Source organism: Bemisia tabaci, chromosome 8 (genome assembly GCF_918797505.1).
Source record: "Bemisia tabaci chromosome 8, PGI_BMITA_v3".
Lineage (NCBI taxonomy): Eukaryota > Metazoa > Arthropoda > Insecta > Hemiptera > Aleyrodidae > Bemisia > Bemisia tabaci.
The window spans coordinates 15,772,589-15,790,872 of NC_092800.1; the positions used below are offsets into that span (position 1 = coordinate 15,772,589).

An 18,284-nucleotide genomic window follows, 5' to 3' on the forward strand; every position below is an offset into this window, starting at 1 on the left:
TTTTCTTGATAAAACACCCCTAAAAGTCCCCAATTTTGGTTTTTTATAACTGGTAGACACCTTGCCTACCCACCAATAGAAAAGCCTACAGAACAAATTATCTCCTGCTCCAATTTTTCTTGTCTTGCTATTCTTTGGAATTTTTCAATTTTGCAGAACGCTCATTCATGCCGATCCTTTACTGATGGCAGCTCCCGTCATTGGAAAAACAAATCAAATTCATATCATCTGCACTAAAGAATTTTACAATGAGGGCAAACTTCAAACATTACTGGCTTTTCTTAGTTTATCCGTAAGTAAAAACTCTGTGTAAAGTCATTGAAGTCCCGACTCAAAATAATTCTTGCTCCGCCCCTGCTTAAATGAAAAAAAAATAAAAAAATATTACAAATTTTTGATGAATTTTCTACTCAAGAGTAATTTCAGGGTCGCCACAGTCATGGAAAACCAGGAAACTTCGAAGAAAATTACGAAAATGTCATAGAAAATTTGTTAAATCACCTTCATTTGCTTTCTAGAATGGGTTTTATTTGCCCAAAAATTATTTTCAATTGGACGTATTTCTACCAAACAGACCTATGTGGAGTTGAGAAATATGGGGTGTGCTCGTTAGTTCTCTGGCCGTAAGAGTGAATGAGAATAATAAAGCGCCAGTGACGCCAGCGGCAATGAGGATTCCGCGCGCAACGGGGAGATCGTCGTCGGGGCGCTTTAACTCATGAGCCCTGTCCACAACGCCCTCTTGCCATCCCGCGGCTCATGAATCCCGCATTCAGTTGGCACACAGGTCTGTTTGATAGAATGTAATATCCCGCTATTCCAATTCTTCAAAAGGAATCATGCCCACTTTTACATTGCTTCTTATGCAGCTTTGACGAGCACACCCCATACTTCTCACCTCCACATAGGTCTGTTTAGTAGAAATACGTCCAATTATGCCTTCTTAACCATCCGTCACATCTTCAATTGTCAGGAATTCCACCATAATGTGTCAGGGAAATGTCAGGGAATTTCATTTTCTAAATTCTGTGGCAACCCTGATTTACTACTCAAGAGTAATTTTGATGTGCATTAATGTCTGATGCTAACACTGATCCCTCAGAAAAGGACAAAAATTTTACAAATTACTTTCAATTTGACTCGGGTTTCCTACAGAATGAGCTGGAATCGAAAGTATTGCAGATAATAAATTGATAACAGGATGACAGTAATCTATCGCATTTATACATTCCAAGCATCGTCTATCAAAATTACAGGAAGCGATAGACAACAAAAACCAAAAGGAAATCGTTGAAAATCTTCGAGTTACAACCAACCCCTCCCAGTTAACCTCCTGCAAAGCTGGGTATCCTGTCAAAGACTAGGAAGGTCTTAGACAAGAAAAGCAAGAGCAAATGAGGGAAGGAAAAAGGTCAGAGAAAAAGAAGAGAAATGGACTCCAAAGGCAGGGACAAAATATGTTCACAAAAGTGCAAATATCGGAAAATTTACGGAAGTGGCGAGTTTTTTCTACAAAATGCGAAATCCTAAAATTATTTTTTATCATAGTAAGTTGTCTAAGTAATGAGCCTAAAATTTTTCCGAAATTTTACTGTAATAGCCTAGAAAAATGAAGGAATAGTTTAAATATGATACTTATAATCGAATTACTAAACGGTGTAATGATCGGGGTTTTCTTATACTTCTTTGAATGAAAAAATACATTTTCCAGGACAACCCACCACTTCCAGTTCGCCAAGAAATTTACGAGGCCTGTCTCCGGTACACCATACACACTAAAATCTGTCCAGCATGGAACTACGTTGAACCATATCTTGTTTGTGGTGCTAACTTCCTGACAAATCCGAATATAATGGGTGCTGTTCAATTAGACATCATTTTACAAGGTAGGTGCTGTCTGCAAAGTCCACCCTTCTATGAATTCTAGAAATACCTAATCAATGTCACAAATGCAATTTAATGAATTTCGTGGTCTTGAAACATTAATTTTCTGCAAACTTTACTGAACCTCTTTTGTATAGCAACGTAATCCCCGCGGCTCTTTGCCCCACCTTTTCCTTATTCTTTTACCCTCAGTTGCTTACCCTCCTTTTGAAGAGTGACTATTCCTTGAAATTTACCTTTCTTGTCACTCGCTCTCAGCTTTATGATTACATTTTTGGACTTACTTTTTTACTGTTAGGTTGTAAAACTCCTCAATTTTTTCTTAATATTCTGAAACTAGAATAAAATTATTAATTTGTTCCTTTTTTTCATTATTTCACCTTATCAGGTAGCTAAAATGTTAACTTAGTTTACCTTCAAAAGGTAATTTTTGGACTTCTTTGTCATGGATTACTCAAAAAGTAAATACATTAAATTGATTTTTCATGTGTAAACAAAAACATGTTTTATTAAAAGTAACTATCTATAGTGTAAAATTATGAGAACATTCTGCAGAATTTAACGTTTTCAATCTTTGTCTCACAGGAAATAATGCCCATCTTTCTGTGCGGCCAGTGCGTGTGTGCCTCCCACCATTGACACTGAAAGATTTAGTGAAGCGGAAGCAAAACTTGACACCAGTCCCTGGTGAATTTATCTATGATTTTTCAATGAGTGGTAAAAAAATTTTTGTTCTACCGAGGTAATTTTTTTTCTTCACCATCCTCTGATTTTTCTCTACTTTTAGCTATAGTTCAGTAGAATTAAGTAAGGAAAATTTAGATTCTTAGTTTAACAGTTGAATCTCTTTATCTCAAAAATACCTAAGTGCTAAAAATGAGAATTCCAGAAACAAGTGGAAACTGTTTTAATCGACCTGTTCTAAATCTTGAAAGTCAACAAAATAAATGTCTCAGTAGATCGCAATTCAATACCGGATTATTGTCGTTTCAGAAATTTTCTTACATTTTTAATGGGAAAAGACCAAAAAAAATAACCATGCTTTGGCGCTTGAGTCTTTTAGGGAATGAGCGGAATCTTTTTAACATCCTTTCCCCCCATTTAAATTCAAATTTTCAGTGTTTTAAGTTTTAATGTGCATGAAAACATTCATTTACACTTTCTCTACATAAACTACGATTATATCTTACTTACTGATGATTGCCATTGAATAAACTCACAAAAATTTCAAAAACAAAGACATATTTGGTCTATGGAACACATATTCACCCTCTCACTCTAAAAAATTTGAGGTACTGCGCGAGAGATTCAATGTATCAATTCAAGATAAGCCAGTTTCATGTAACGCTTTGGCACTTGGGTCTTTTTGAGCATGTCAGGACTTTTCAGTTGTGTTTTAGGCCTTAAAAATCCGTTTCTTTGCCTGTCACTTTGTAGCAAGATGCATCTGAGCAATACCAAACCACCAAAAGCTCAATTTTCGATTTTTTGCGCTCAAGTCTTTTTGAGAATGAACAATTCAATCGTAATCATTCCGGGACATTTCCTAGCACCTTAAATGTCAAAAGATACTGGAGTTTTGACGATTGAATATGTTTTAGTTCAAAAAACATAGTTTTGAAAAAAGGTTGCGTAAAGTTGTAAACTGTCCAGTTCAAGGCTCAAAACTGTCCTGCTGAAGAGCAACATTATTCTCTTTTTTGACACAAAATTAAACCTCTTTTGCTTACAACCATTTGAAGAATTCTAACAGTTTGCTTATGGGGCGCTCAAATTCTAGTTCCCGGCACCAAAAATTTCTAAAGTTATTCTTTGGAAAGATTTGTCTACATGTGTTAAGGTTCTTATCCTAGTGCAAAGTAGAGGTTTCCAAGAAGCTTGCATTGCAACTTGCATCGCCGGTCAATTAGAGGGCGGACGAAAGTATTGAAAGCCTCTTCGAGAGCTTTAGTTTGTACATGGACAAAAGCCTTCAGAGCTCTTTTTCCTGTGGATAAAGAATTAAAAAACATAACCTTTTGAGCTCATTTGTAGTAATCTTTAATAAATGTTCTTGTATAATGAATGCAAATCTGGAATATAAATTTTGCAGTTTTTCGAAATATATTCAAAAGCTTTTTTTTTTTTTCAACTGTCCTCTTTCATAGCTCGTGTAATCTGATTTTCCAGAATGACCGAGGCCAGGATTGAGACAGTAAGCAGCAAAATGCCCCCATCCGACGATAATTCAAGTTACGAGAAGCTGAGGGAGTTCTGGTTCAATAAGGTAAGTATTCAATTCAAAAATTAATGATAAGGTAAATACTAAAATTAACAATCAAAAGAAAATATTAAAATCAATCATAAGTATAAAATCCTTGAAGAGCTCAGCAAGATGCATTTTTAACGGTGTAGAAAAGTCATGTGTAAGGACATTGCACTATAATAAAAGGTATCTGAGCCCTCAAATTCATTTTATATTTTTCAGCGCTTAGAAAAATCGAATTTCAATTGAAATTGATGGAAATGTTTGTGGAAAACCGGTGGGGAAAATAAAGAAGGCTAGAACTGTCTCACTCTTGTTTGTAGTGTCTGCCTTTCTTTTTGTACACGGAAAAAAATTATATTGCTGGTATAATAATTTTGTAGTTTAAAAAAAGTGTCAGACACGTTTCAATGTAGATTTTACAATAAAAAAATGGTAATTTAAATACCCCTGTGGTTTAATTAACCTTCCACTATTGTAAAATTTACATTTGAAACCTGTCGGACATATTTTTTAACAATTTAATCGCTAAATCTGCAATCTATGTAATTCTTTGTAGATAGAATTTTGAGTCTCTAAAAACTGTCAAATAACCGGGGAAAACTTGTAAGTGTTAAAAGAATTTCCTAAAAAAGACATGAGCAGTTTTCAGCATTTGGAAAAAGTGTTTACTTTTTACGTCTTTTATAGATGAGAAATACCTTGAAGAACTCAGAGAATTTTAGGGAAACTTTTGATTTCTCAAGAACTGAGCTACAAAACGGAAAGAGAGAGCCTGTAAATGTCAGAAATTTCATAAAAAAAACTTGAACAGTTTTCAGCGATTGGAAAAAATGTTTTCCCTACTTCTTTTTTTGGTGGAAAACACTTGAAAAACCCAGCGAATTCTAGAGAAAACTAAGAACCAACTGTTGGTACAATATTTATTTTTTTATCTTGTGATTCACAGCATGGCTACATTTTACCTGAAACAGAGGAAGGCCTCTTTTACGTCGCTGTTCGATTTGGTTACGGCTCCTCCATGAAACCCTTAACATACCCAAGTCTGTGCGTAAAGCAAAGGCCCTTGATTGTCGTCCAGCCTTTTGACCTTGATGAAGTTCTCAAGATTTTTGCGTTTGATCTCAATCAAAAGCTGCCAGGTCTTTGTGTAACCCCCGCTGGTTTTCCTTCATTGCGGCTGAATCCAGCAATAGAGGTATTAACCCTTTGACTCCTACGCCCGACTTAAGTCGTCCTTCGAAAACCGCGCCCACAGCCTACGCCCGACTATAGTCGTTTCGTAACTTCTTTTTGTATTTGCCGCTCTTGAGCGAGTATCGCTTGTCGCAGAGGGTTAAATAGGTAGTGCTATCTGTCGGCAATGAAATGAACTACATGATGGAATAATCGTAAACAAGTTTCGTTGCCGGCGTTCCTCAGCAACACATGATTTTCCTCGCCGAATGTTGTTTACAAATTAGTTGTTGGGTTATGTCTGTAATGCTCACTTTCGGACTATTTTTATCGCAATTTTTCCGGGTTTTTCGCGGCGGATATTTAGTTTGAGTGTCGGAATGAGTGCTAAACAAAATTTCAAGCTATTTGGAGGAGAAATAATTGAATGACGGTAAGAAAACTAAAAGCTGTCAATTATGCATGATTTCTCATTCCTAACCTAGGCCAGGGGTGCGCGCTCTGAACCACATACTCAGGAGTCAAAGGGTTAAAATGTACTTGCGTTTCTAATACTATTGACGGTGCTTTGGTGTTGTAATTAATGTACCCCTGGAACGCCAAATCTGAACTTAACCCCAGGCCTTGTGATGCCCTGAAAAGCTGTAGGATGACCTAGAATTTGTTTCACAATTTTCTTCTAGAATTAGCTTCGATTTCAGAAATTATACAACCGTGCTAAGGAGGAACGTTGTACGAGCCTTCAGTCGTTGCCAAATTTCCCTTGATCAAATACAAAATTCAAGGGAAATTCGTAAATATCTTTCTTCCAAATTTTGAGAGGATTTTACATTTCCTATGTCGGTGAAAAATCTTAAGAAATACTGCAAACGCAGCACCTTCAGCACTCTGAGATGCAGCAATACATTTTTTCCCCACAAATTCTCCATAAGCAGTATGTTCTACATCAATGTCTTCATTTATTGGTAGCTAAGAATACAGGTTTAGGAAGGAAAATCTCCCACTTAATAGTTGTAGGGGAAGGGATTGCCTGAAGCACTGCCCTTTACCTATGAAAAATATATGCGAAAAGGTTAGATGGAAAGAAATGAACTCAAAAATATACTTTGAATGCTGTGACCACAGATGCAGAGCTGATCTCAATGTGGCCAAAAGATTACGATTAATTGCTGAAATGTAGCTCTATGTAGAGAACTAAACCCTATCAAGATATTCGCTTAAAGGTTTTCGCAGAAGATTAAAAAACTTGGGTGTCGAAGTGTCTTTTCCCCGGGCTCAAGAACCCTTGCAGAGGCGCTCTCCAAGCCCTCCTTACTCCAGTCAGTTGTCTCTGACTCACTGGGCTCTTCTTGTTGAATGCAAGCCATGTTGCAAATTGGCAGGAAAATGAGACTGCAGCCACCCTTGAGAATGACGGTTCAAGTGATGTTTACAAAGAGACAGTAGGATGCTAAGTATGTAAAAATGCCGTCTGAACTTTAAGGTGTTGCCAAATTTCCTCTGATAACATACAAATTTCTTGGTAAATTTATGAATAATTTTTTTCCGATTTTTCAGATTATTTTATTTGCAATTTCACCTAAGGTTTTTGAAAATGTCAGAAAAAAATATTCTTATCTTATCTTGTAAATAAACATTTGATCATAGGAAATTTGACAATTCTCAGATGTTCATATGGCGTTTTTCCTTAGCATGGCAGAGGGCACATGCGGTTCCTACTTTCTTTTTTCCAGCTTCTTGGCAAAAAGAAAACATGGCAACTGGACTAACACCAATATTGTCAGATCTAGCCATACTACAGTGTTTAGGTCTTCCAAATATACCTGTAAATCCTTGAAAGTGCTAGCAAATTTGTTTGAAAACTTCTCAAAAAGCTTTCAATTTTACTAATTGGAGCTCAGTGATAAGCCAGTATTAATCCTTCATTTTAGTTTTTAAAAGTGTTTCTAAACCCCAAACTTTTAATTTTTGTAACCACGGTATTTCCAGGGTTTTAAATGACAAGAAATTGAATATTTTTAGAAAATCTTTGAACTCTCTGGTAAATAGCGGAATTTTCATTTATCTATCTCTTGAATTTTTACCATTATCAGAACAATAATTTGGAAAAATAATAACTCTGTCTAAGTTAATTTAGAACTTAGCGTTAAATTTAAAAATATCGGAAGAAATTCTTCTCATCCTCACAATTGGTACCAACAGATGTAAAATGTTACAATTAATGAAAATTTTAACTAATCATTTCGAATTTCCACAGACTCTTTCTTGTCCAAATTTGTCATCGCATCCACAAGTTGCTAAAAATGCCGAGGAAAAAGTTGAAGAATCTTTAGCAGAGTTTGAAGCTGGTCCAAGCCATTCAGTGGAATTACAGATAAGCGAAGTAAGTAAAGTACATAGTTATCTGCCATCCAAGAGTGCAAGGTATGCCCTTTTTCCAATGTTTTTTAAAACATTGTCCTTTGTCAGCCTCGGCGCATAATTGAGCAAGTCAATGGAAGAGTTTGAACATAATGTGAAACCTTCAAAAGCTTATATCTTTGTTAATATGAAACATCAGAGTTGAAAAATGGTTATATTGTCTTTTCCGTAACATTTCCTTAAAGAAGCACCCCTTGACAATGACTGATCCACACAACGCTTTGTTACTTCGCCAGATCCGAAATTTCAGCGCTTTTGATGGTATTGACTGACCCATACAACGTTTCTCTAAAAGCACATAAACTTACAGTAAGACCTCGATTTATTTGATTGTGACTAAATAGATTCCACGATTTAATGTACCAATCTTCCGGTCTTGTTGAGGCCTTCAAGCTATTCGAACTTACGGATTCCATGACTTAACATTTTCATCAGTCCTGTGAAATCCAATGAATCGTGGTCTTACTGAATTTGGCGTACACAATGAAGTTCATTTTTAAGTAAGTAGAGAGGATTTGTATACAAAAAATTCTATAAAATAAGACATATTCTGTCAAAATGCGTTAGTAGACAACCTTCCTTTAAAAACTCCCCTTTCAAATACATCAGTTGCGTTGAATAATTTCTAATTATTTTATATTTCCCATGAATTTTAGATCTCTGATGCAGCCTCCTCTTCCAGCGTCTACAACAACCTTGTTCACGAGTTGCAAACAGGCATGTCTTCAGCTCATAGTACCCCTCTCGTTCCGATGGGAAGCGCATCCAATGCTCTTTCAATTACCCACCTCCAAGCATCCAACGCCCAAATTACAACACTGAACCCAGGACTCAATCATAATCATAGCCAGACTCCGACCATGAAACGTCCCGCACACTTTGTACATGCTCTGTTGCCGTCGGTAAGTAACCTGACAATCCAATCAGCTGAACGAACAGTGCATGGCTTCCTGTTCTCCGATGCCAGTTCATGGTTTTTAGAATCAGCCGAATAAAAGTTGAACTGAAATGAAAGAGTCCAACTACCAGGACAAATTGGACTACATTTTGCAATTAGGAACTACAATTTCTGGTTCATTATAGAAACACTATATTTGCTATTAGTCTCCCTACGCAAATAGATGTTTTTATCTATGAGTCAGAAATTGCCCTTCTTTATTGCAAAATGCATTCCAATCAACGATCGCAACAAAACATGGAAATTCTGAACTTAAAATCTCATTGAAATCATTTCTGATGAAAAAGCGGTAATTCAAAACTACATTAATAAATCAAAATCAGAAAACTCTCCACAAATAGGTTTTGGTATGTTTTTTTAGCACTTGCAGCATATTTTGAGCAGATATTTAAAAATACTTTGTTTTCTTTTAAACTCCTTTGTACACCTAAAAAAATTCTAATACTTGTACACCCTTAAAAATTCTAGTACGCTTAAAATCTTTGAAGAAGAGACAAAATATGTTCGAAAAAATTTGGTATTTCTGTTAAAAGTGCCAAAATCTTTCCGTAGAGTGTGTGATAAAAACAAGATTTTATGTTTTTAATATTTTCAATGCTCACCCTGGTCAAATCCATTAAAAAAATCTAATGATTATGATGTGCTGTTTGTTCTGGCAACAGTATATGATTCCAGTAGGATAATTTAAAATTTATCAAACAACTCTTCAAATATTCAAGCACCATTGGTGCAACTAAAAGAAAATGTCTCCTTTTATAGTACACATGTGCAACATAACAATGACCGAAATCAATTTATTTTCACTTGACAGTGCGAACTTTCCTCTTATATAATGTAACTGTAATTTTATGAAGTTTTTCACCCAAAACTTTCTGCAAAGTTAAGCAAATTTCCATCAGAAGAAAAGAGTGGCAAAGTTACACAATTTTGTCAGCACCAAATGGACACGCGCCCATTTTCTGAATGGTCTTTCACATGTGATGATACTTCATTTCTCACCCTGCGTATTGATCTATTAAAATATGTTTCTTTGTATCGGCACTGTCCATGTGTTGAAAGTCTGTCTTCTTGTTGTATCCAACAGGCAGAGAAAAAACCAAAAAAAGCTGCTGTCAATGACAGCATCGATATGAAAGATCATGCGCAAAGAGGACTGCTGGGACAGGTGAACATTCCCACTCTGCAGTATTACCTGCGCAAGAACGGAGTCATCGTCCAAGCAAAAGATAGGAAACCTGACTTGATCGCTAAAATTTATAGACTGTTGGACAAAGAGAAAGAGAACCAGGAAGTGTCAAACCAAGCTGTCTGAGCAAATCGGTAAGTCTCTATTTCTACTCATCTTCCTGCTTACTGACTGCAAGTGTATCAGAACAGTATTGTCGCATTGAAGAAAACATAACTAGAAAGTGAATCAACTTTGAATCTTTCAAATTAATTGGAAGAATAACCTTAAAGAGATTTACCTTCTGGTTCAAAAAACTGTAGAATAACGCTGCATCCCATGAGATATGTTCAGAAGTATGTAGCTAAAAAGCACAAAAATTCTGGATTTATGGGAGAAAAATTTGTTGAAATTTCTTAGGTTTAAATTGACTACGAATTTTAGCAAAAATTGCAAAGAAAGACTTAATATGTCCCAAGATTTGGTACTAAATTGAATCAGTCATTCTCCAAAGGACCTAAGCGCCAGAATTAAAAATTCTAGAAAAACAATAGAAAGGTTTTAATTGGCCTGTTGTAGATGCCAGAAGGTAGAAAAATAAATGTAAGAGAAGATTGTTATTTAAAATTTGTAACTTTGAACCAACTTGAGGCAGCTGCTCATGCTTCGCGGCTCAGCTTTCTGAAATTTGGCAAAATGACTCACGTTAAAGTGTTCTCCCTAAAATGCCTCTGTTTTTTATAATCGAGGCAGTGGTTCCAAGAACATATGATTTTAATTCCTTTCTCTATCGTGTCTGCAAAGAATGACTCTACCCTCAGGAATTTCAAAATTGAAAAAAAAAATGTAATTTAAGTAGGGATGTAAATTGAATGAACTTTATTGATGGCATATTTATGTTAATAATGATAATCATATAAAACATTAAAAATACAAAATCTAGAAATAATGAATAGTTGTGAACTTGTAACTAAGAAACAGTAAATCTGCGAGTTGTTGAAAATAATCAAGCTTTTGTCTTATAGTGTTGCAAATTTGAAAAAGTAAAGATAAATGCAGAAACTTTTAAAACTGTCAAATGAGTACGCACTGTGCCATTCAAAGTTATATTAATAGATAAAAGTTGTCAAAAAGCAGTTCTTAATGTCCATCAAATATAACTGGTCCAAATTTTTACAAAGAAAATGCATTTGGTATTAAAACTTATAAAATCTAAATTCAAAGTAAGTCTAAAATGCTAAAACTCAACTGAAAACTATGTAGATGTTAATGCTAAGCAGTCATGAATTTAAACTTGAGAAAACGTGCGGTAATTAAACTAATAAAAGCCCTTAACTAAAAGTAAATCTAAAAAGCCAATACAGGCAGTCATGCATTTCAAGTAGAAAACATGCGCAAAAATTAACTGATTAACGCCTAAAACTTGAAGAAAATCTTAAGAACTAGAACCGAAACTCTGAAAAAGTCATGTGTTTGCATCAAGCAAACCTTTCCTGATTTTTTTCAAAATAGTCTTGCGAGTCTTCTTGTCCTCAATTCCCATCGTTTCCAAATCGACATCAGTGAAAGTACTCAAAATTTCTGGCTCTACCTGAAGTACATAAAAGCATATGTCTTTTAATTCACTCTTGTTTTTAACTTTTTAGACAAGGATTTGTTACCGCCTTTTCAAAGTCTTGTGGCAGCACCTAATGTGAGTCACAAAGAATCTAGGTTTTCCCCGATCGATGGCCAAAGTGCATTACCATAATAAATAGTTTGAAATTCTTACAAAATATTCTGCCCACAGAATAGAAAAATCAGGGAAGTTTTCAAGAAATCATAGTCAGTAGTTTTCCAAAAGAAAAAAAAATTATGACTGGAAGTCTGCAAAGTCACAAACGTAAGAGATAAATGTCTTCAGACTTTTGCCATCAAGATACAACAGACAGTTTTGGTAATACAGGACGTCTACAAGTCTGAAAACCAGATTATTGTTAGGGAATTTCATCAGATAAGGGAAATCACCGAAAAGTTAGGGAATTTTGTGTAAAGCCAGGAATTTTAAAAATTATGGCACTCTGAATACTGGATAGAGAAATAGTTTTCAACAAGTTGCAATTTTAGTCCATTAAATGATCAGCACTTGAAGAAAATAGGTTTATTTTTTTCCGTCATTAGCAGGGAAATTAATTCCAAAGAAATTTTATTTTCACATCTAGGTATGCATGTATAATTGTCAATGTGAGAAGTCAATGAATTTTGATAATTTAGATTTGAAAACCTGGAAAAGTTAGGGAAATTGTTCGCATTGTGTCCGTTGACAACCTGCATAAATGTGAATTTGAACGGGTGTCCAGAGATTTTTATTTGAATTTATTGTATTTTTAGTTACTCGTTTTGAAATCTCACAGCCGAAATGTATCTGATCAGAACTGAGAAAAATCAGTTCACCCATTTTTCAAATAACTCAAGAAATCAACAGTATGTTGCAAGGCAAATTACCTGATTCAACTCAAAAAGTTTATAGTATTTTTCAAGTCCCAAATACTCCAGAACACTCTTGAGATCATCAGCACATATCGGTGCCAAATTTTGATTTTCATCATTTTTTATCAACTTCTCTCTGGAATGCAAAAAAAGGATTCAGAAAATCATGTTATGTCTTGTTAGGTAAATTATGTTTATGATATTTAAAAAGATAGTGTACATACGTAACCACTTTTAGAGAAATTTATCTTCGCCGTCAATTAATAATAATTCCAGTTTTTTATCCAGAATCAGTCAGTTTCTTTCAACACAATTTTTTTTTTCTATGCGACTGAGAAACTAATTTGAGTAGAGTTTTCTCCATGAAAGATTTTTTTTTAATAGTGTCCAAAAAAAATGTATCCTTTATGAGAATCTACCTTTAAGTCGCATCAACTTGAGCATATTCCGTTTTGAGACAAGTGTGTGCGCTTTTTAAAGAATTGGATCGCACTGTATCATAGTTCTTTTGTTGGAAACATTTTTAGAGACGACATTTCCATCGTGATTTTTTCCAATCGGAAAGAGATTTTGAATAAATTTTTTTTTTTCAAAATTACACAGAAACTAAAGTGATACCTTCTGTACAGTTTATCCAGCAGTTTAGTCCTCAATGGCACCTTCTTGTTCCTAGTTCGTAGTGGAGTCACGTATGAGGCGATAAAAGACCTAGGCTGTTGAAACGTCAGCTTTTGAGGGTGTAAAAATTTACGATGGTGTGTCTGAGGTGTGTTGAGGAGTTGAGGAACCATCAAGGATTGACCAAATTTTGGGGTTGAGACTGGTGTATGGGAGGGTGCGAAGCTCTTAGTGGGATGCAAGAAATTTTTAGGAGTGGTAAGTGGAGTATGTGGAAGCGTATGGTTCTGGAGAGGTGTCGGCGATGAAAAGTGAAAATAGGAGCAGTCTGGTGACGACAAGTTTGGAGTTGCTGGAGATGTTGTTAGCGTTGGAACGTCGGATACTGAATAGTGATAATAGGTGCAGTTTGGTAATGGAAGTCTGGGTGATGGACAGGACATCTTTTGGAAAGAATATGGTGAAGACAGCATTGCAGATTGGAGCTTAGGAGAGGCACAGAAACTGGAATTGTTGAAATTGAAGGAGGGAGTGTTTGATGAAGAAGAGTTTCTGAAGGCAAGAGAAGATTTTGCAAGTGGCACAAAATCGTTGGAGAAAAAACTTGAAGAGTCGGAAAAGGAGATGTCTGAAAACTGGTCATTCGGTTCGAAAGAGTTGTTTTGAAGAGTGATGTTCCTGTTTGGAAGGTTTTGATTATTTATCTGACGGAGCGGTCGAGTTTTTGGTGTGGATACTGGGCTGGCTAATTTCCTCTTATCAGGTTTTGAATATGGCTTTGCTGGTGACGGGGGTGACACTCCGACCTGCTTTAGACAACGCGGGGGAGTGTACAAACGGGGGTGGCACCTCGGCTTCCGTAAGTCATCGACCCCTGACTTAGCACTAAGGAAAGCTACCAACTCTGCGTCGTTCATCATCATCGCAACTTCCAGAAGTGTGTGGTTGGCTGAGTTTCGAATGCTCAAGTTAGCACCTCTTGCTATCAGGATTTGAACAATTCTGTAGTGTCTCTTGATTGCAGCAAAAAAAATCGGTGTGTATCCTGATGAAAAAAGAAAGCATACATTAAGTGAGTTAAAATTGTTTCATCTCTAAGAACCAGAATAAGAGAACAAAAAAATCTTCTGAAAATTAGGAAATTCACCAGGAAGTAAGTGAAAAAATTCGCAATTATTTTCTTTTTCTGCGGTAAAACTGTTTGGTTTATAATTTCAGTGGCAATAATGCTATTTCATTCACAAATCTGAATGTGCCCTCAGAAATGAATAAAGAAATAAAATAAGTTACAGTAAATTATAAAATCAGGATTTTTCATAAAAATATCAAGAAAATTCAAAAGGGAACGTTAGAAGACATCCTGTAAGGAGTCTGCAGAAATCCTAAAATTATGCAAAGAGACTCTAAAGAGATAGAACATTTTTCCAAAAATGTAACCATGTCTGAAATTTGGAACCAAATAAAACCTATTCAGTCAAGAGGAATACAATGATCATTTTTAAATTTGAGTTGAATAATTTTTTTTTTTTTTTTTTTTACTACTCTAAATAGCCCACAAGGGCTAATCCTGCGCTTTAGTCCTGTCCCCCCTCCGTCCCTAACAACCAGTCCCAGACAACCACTGTTTAAGACCATCAAACTCAGGTTGCTTGGCGGGAATCGAACACAGGACCTCCCGATCATGGAGCTAGCGCTACAACTACTACACCATAGGAGGCCGACAATTGATGGTTGATCTGAGGAAAGACAGTCCAAAAAATGTAGAATCAATAAAGAAACCGATTTTTCATTTAAGCTGAACATTCTAACATCGTAATCTGTGTAGTAAAATTCAAAATAAATTAGAACAAGGATCTTACCACAGGTCGTGTTCTTATTGTTCACGAGGTTAGGAAATTTATCCAGTAATATTAGTACAATTCCTTGCAGCCCTAGCAAGCTTGCCAAACTTACAGGGTCTATCAATTCACTAGCTAATTTATCATAAGTGAAGCTTTCTGTGTTCAAAATTGTCTCGACCATACGCTCATTCTTACTGATCACTGACACCGTCAAAGAACTTAGTCCTAAGAAACAGATTACATCAGAGAAGTGGTAAAAAAAATTGGTGAAGGAAATCAAACCAAAACTAGAATACTGCAAATTTTTGCCCGTGACAGAGCATTTTTGACACACACCATAGCTTTAAGCTGGAATTCTCCACCTGTGATAGGAGAGATGTATTTCTTTGTAGAATATTGTCAGTGAAACCACTAGACGAGGTATCTCGATTTCTGACATTGCAGACGTCTTGTCATGCTTTATTTTTTATATGGGGAACCACTCTATGTCAATTCTTGAAAATTTCCGTGATTTTTCTTCTCCATGCAAAGAAAACCCATTGAAAACTCTAAAGGAATGATACTGATTTGTTCTCTTTCAAAAAATAAAATGGGAGCGGAAATTTTTAAACACCGCAAACGAGATATGTGGTCTTTTAGTTTCACCATCGATCTGGAGCATACTGGTCTCTTTTTTCAAGTTTCATTTATACCTAAAGATATTAATAAGAAAATCATTTTTCTGTGACAAAGTGCTCTGTTAAGAAGAACCAGTAAACAGGAATTGCCTCGGTCGAAACTGGGAGATTTCAGGACATTTTTAAAGTCAGGGAAAACCTGAAATTGTCAAGTAAAATAATGAATATGACAAGGAAAAATTGTTAAATCACCTTCATTTACGTTCTTGAATGAGTGTGACGTTTTGGAGAACAAATTTTGCATGGACATTTCCTCAGGTGGCTGAGAATTTTACTAAAATGAGTCAGGATATTTCATTTTCTAAATTCTGTGGTATCTTTGATTTTCGCAGATACCCTTAGCTTTAGTTCATCCTAATGATTGATCAAAAACAATATCTACTTTTCTATCTATGCATGAAACTATCTTTCAAGGCTAATATCAGTTTAAGAGACCTCTCTGTTCTTGCGTAAGGTCTTGGTAAAATTTTCAACTTATCAAAAATGGACGTACCGTAACTGTTGCAGTCATTGGGAGTGTATCCCTCTGAAATCATTTTTTGAACTCTGGCAACATGTCCATCCCTAACGTGAATCAGGTACTGTGTCCAGCCAAACTGAAGCATAGAGTCAATTTTCCCAAAAATTGGTTCAAATGCTATGTCATCTGCCATTTACCCTGCTTTCGCTGGAAAAATGTATATAGGTAGTGAAACTCGGTATCTTGACTTTGATTTCAAAATATCCAAATTCCCACTCAAAAATTTTTTTTTAGTCGGTAATTGACAAAAGAATAGAAGGTGTGCTGAAATTTTTAAATGCCATCACTGAGATATGTCAATTTGGAGTTTTGCCATTGATTAAAAAGTCAGAGAATCTTACGGTCCAATGCCCTTAAATTCATGGAAAGAATAGAAAATATTGAAATCAAAGAAAACCTGTCACCCTGAATATTTGATTCAATTCAGTTCAGAAACAAGGGGAAATTAATCCAATTTTCTCCCTTAATTTTCAAGGCAAGCTTATGGTCATAGAGATTAGTAGCCTCTATTTCCAAGTCTTGGAGTTTGGTATTGTGAAACACCCTCCCCCTCAATTTCGAAGGGCTCAGCGTGAAAAATGTCTCATGAAGGCAAAGTACTTCAGTGCTCCAGGTAGATTCGAAAAGTTATAAGAGTCTGAAATCCAAGAGAGGGAGTCCTCTGATCTGGAAACTCAGAGGTTTCAACCAAAGATTTGCCCCCCCTAAAATCAAGGAAAAATGGGCGGAACTTGGGAAAATCCAAATGGTCCCTCACGAAATTTGCAAAATTTTGTTAAGTAAGTGCGTGGCATTTCTTTCATCTTTGAAATTTTAATTTGATCAATTTTTCGGTGAGGGCAGGTCGAAATCACCTCTGAAACGACCCAACCTTTCCGGTGAGGCCCCTCAGACTCTCCTTTTGAGCCAGGGAAATCCCTGGAACCCTCCCTTGGAACCGAAGAAGCTCAACAAATCTACCGTAATGGGATGTCTTTTTGTGCCCCGGGCCTGGGAGCCCGGGGCAGAGTTAAGAAATTTCATGAAAGATTATAAAAGGAAATATCATTAGGAAATTTCAAGAAATTTCATGGGAAAAAAGAAGTTTCATGAAATTTAAGAAATTTCATGGGAAGGAAAGAAATTTCATGAAATTTCTTGTGAAATTTCAAGAAATTTCATTCGATGAAATTTCTTTTAGCAACTCTGGCCCGGGGGCACTGTCCCTCAGAACCCTCTTGATGAAGCGCTCTTCTGCCCTCCCCACAAAGTTCCCAGTTCCCGTGCTGGGAAATGTCACGGAATGAGATGATCCCAGAATTTTGAACACCGTGGTTTTAGGTACATACCTGAAGACTACGTACTGAACTGGGACGTTAGTCACCCTCTAGAATTCCACTTTTGACGAGATAGCTCCGGCTGATCATCACGCACTGATATACTCCTCGATAGTCGATCAACCTGAAGTGAAGTCTCGCGACTTGGTGATGGAGCGATAGGATCTGCCAGATCGCCCGCGCCCAAAAGATGCGGCTGATTATCGTGGCGACGCACGGTGCGTCGAGTCAATCGGAGAAGTCGGACATGAAATTTTTGACCAAAACTACAAATTTTGACGTTTATTTCGTCGCATTTTAAATTTTATGGGGTGCTCTGAGAAGAAAATTTCGCGAGGAAACCGATGAAACCAATTTTGGAACCTTAAAGTTTGTATAATCGAAGTCATAAGCGTTTAAAGTTTCCAAAGTTTTTCCGACCTCCTCTATTGTCTTGATCCACTGTGCGGCACGGCGCATCCGCCCGATCGTGAAAAGTCGGATCGCAGAATGATAACCCATCGCGCGCTATTGTCAGTTATCAAAGTCAATACGATTTCTGCTGCTCGCAGTAGAGGCTGATCCGGGGGGGGGGGGGGGGGAGGGCCATCCCCCAGCCCGCGGCAGAAAGGAGGAGGAAGAAAGGGGAAACGGGAAGTATAAGTAGCATACCTTTATACCGACGGTGGTTTCAAGACCTAATTCGACGGTGTAAGTCCACAATCACGTATCTCGTTTGCGGTGTCTGAAAATCTCCGCTCTTATTTTGTTTCTTGGAGGAGAACAAAGCGACATCATTCCTTGAAGTTTCCGCGGAATTTTCTTTGTTCAGGGAAGAAAAGTCACGGTAGTTTCTAGGAATCGCCATTGAGTAGTTTTCCATTTAAAAAATGAAGTATGACAGGAAGTCTGCTACCCTGCAAACCGAAGATAGGTAGTTGCGGACTTGCTCTGTCGAATTGCGCTACTGCCCTCTTACTCGGTCGTGCTAAGGAGAAACGCCGTAAGAGCCTTC

At 36.6% G+C, this 18,284-nt stretch overlaps 2 protein-coding genes across 3 annotated transcripts in view; one reads left to right on the forward strand and one right to left on the reverse strand.

Annotated features, from left to right (window-relative positions):
- Positions 1–18,284, forward strand: part of LOC109044394 (uncharacterized protein C18orf63) — a 36,652-nt gene that overhangs the window by 2,890 nt on the left and 15,478 nt on the right. The window contains exons 3-10 of the mRNA XM_072303475.1: positions 157–292; positions 1,712–1,886; positions 2,470–2,626; positions 4,054–4,150; positions 5,079–5,327; positions 7,563–7,688; positions 8,383–8,628; positions 9,769–10,004. Of these exons, the coding sequence (XP_072159576.1) occupies positions 157–292; positions 1,712–1,886; positions 2,470–2,626; positions 4,054–4,150; positions 5,079–5,327; positions 7,563–7,688; positions 8,383–8,628; positions 9,769–9,996 (1,414 nt within the window). The 3' untranslated portion in view covers positions 9,997–10,004. The remainder of the gene's footprint in view (positions 1–156; positions 293–1,711; positions 1,887–2,469; positions 2,627–4,053; positions 4,151–5,078; positions 5,328–7,562; positions 7,689–8,382; positions 8,629–9,768; positions 10,005–18,284) is intronic.
- Positions 10,706–17,462, reverse strand: LOC109044520 (uncharacterized). 2 transcript variants are annotated; one of them, XM_019062289.2, is made up of 6 exons: positions 17,303–17,462; positions 15,948–16,121; positions 14,796–15,002; positions 12,937–13,981; positions 12,334–12,454; positions 10,706–11,440 (listed from the first exon to the last, which is right to left on the reverse strand). In XM_019062289.2, exons 2-6 carry the CDS (start codon positions 16,105–16,107, stop codon positions 11,315–11,317), a joined length of 1,659 nt encoding a protein of 552 aa, XP_018917834.2. In that variant the 5' UTR covers positions 16,108–16,121; positions 17,303–17,462; the 3' UTR covers positions 10,706–11,314. The 2 variants fall into 2 exon arrangements, with proteins under 2 accessions (XP_018917834.2, XP_018917835.2); XM_019062290.2 differs by lacking the exon at positions 15,948–16,121 and having other exon boundaries at positions 17,303–17,461.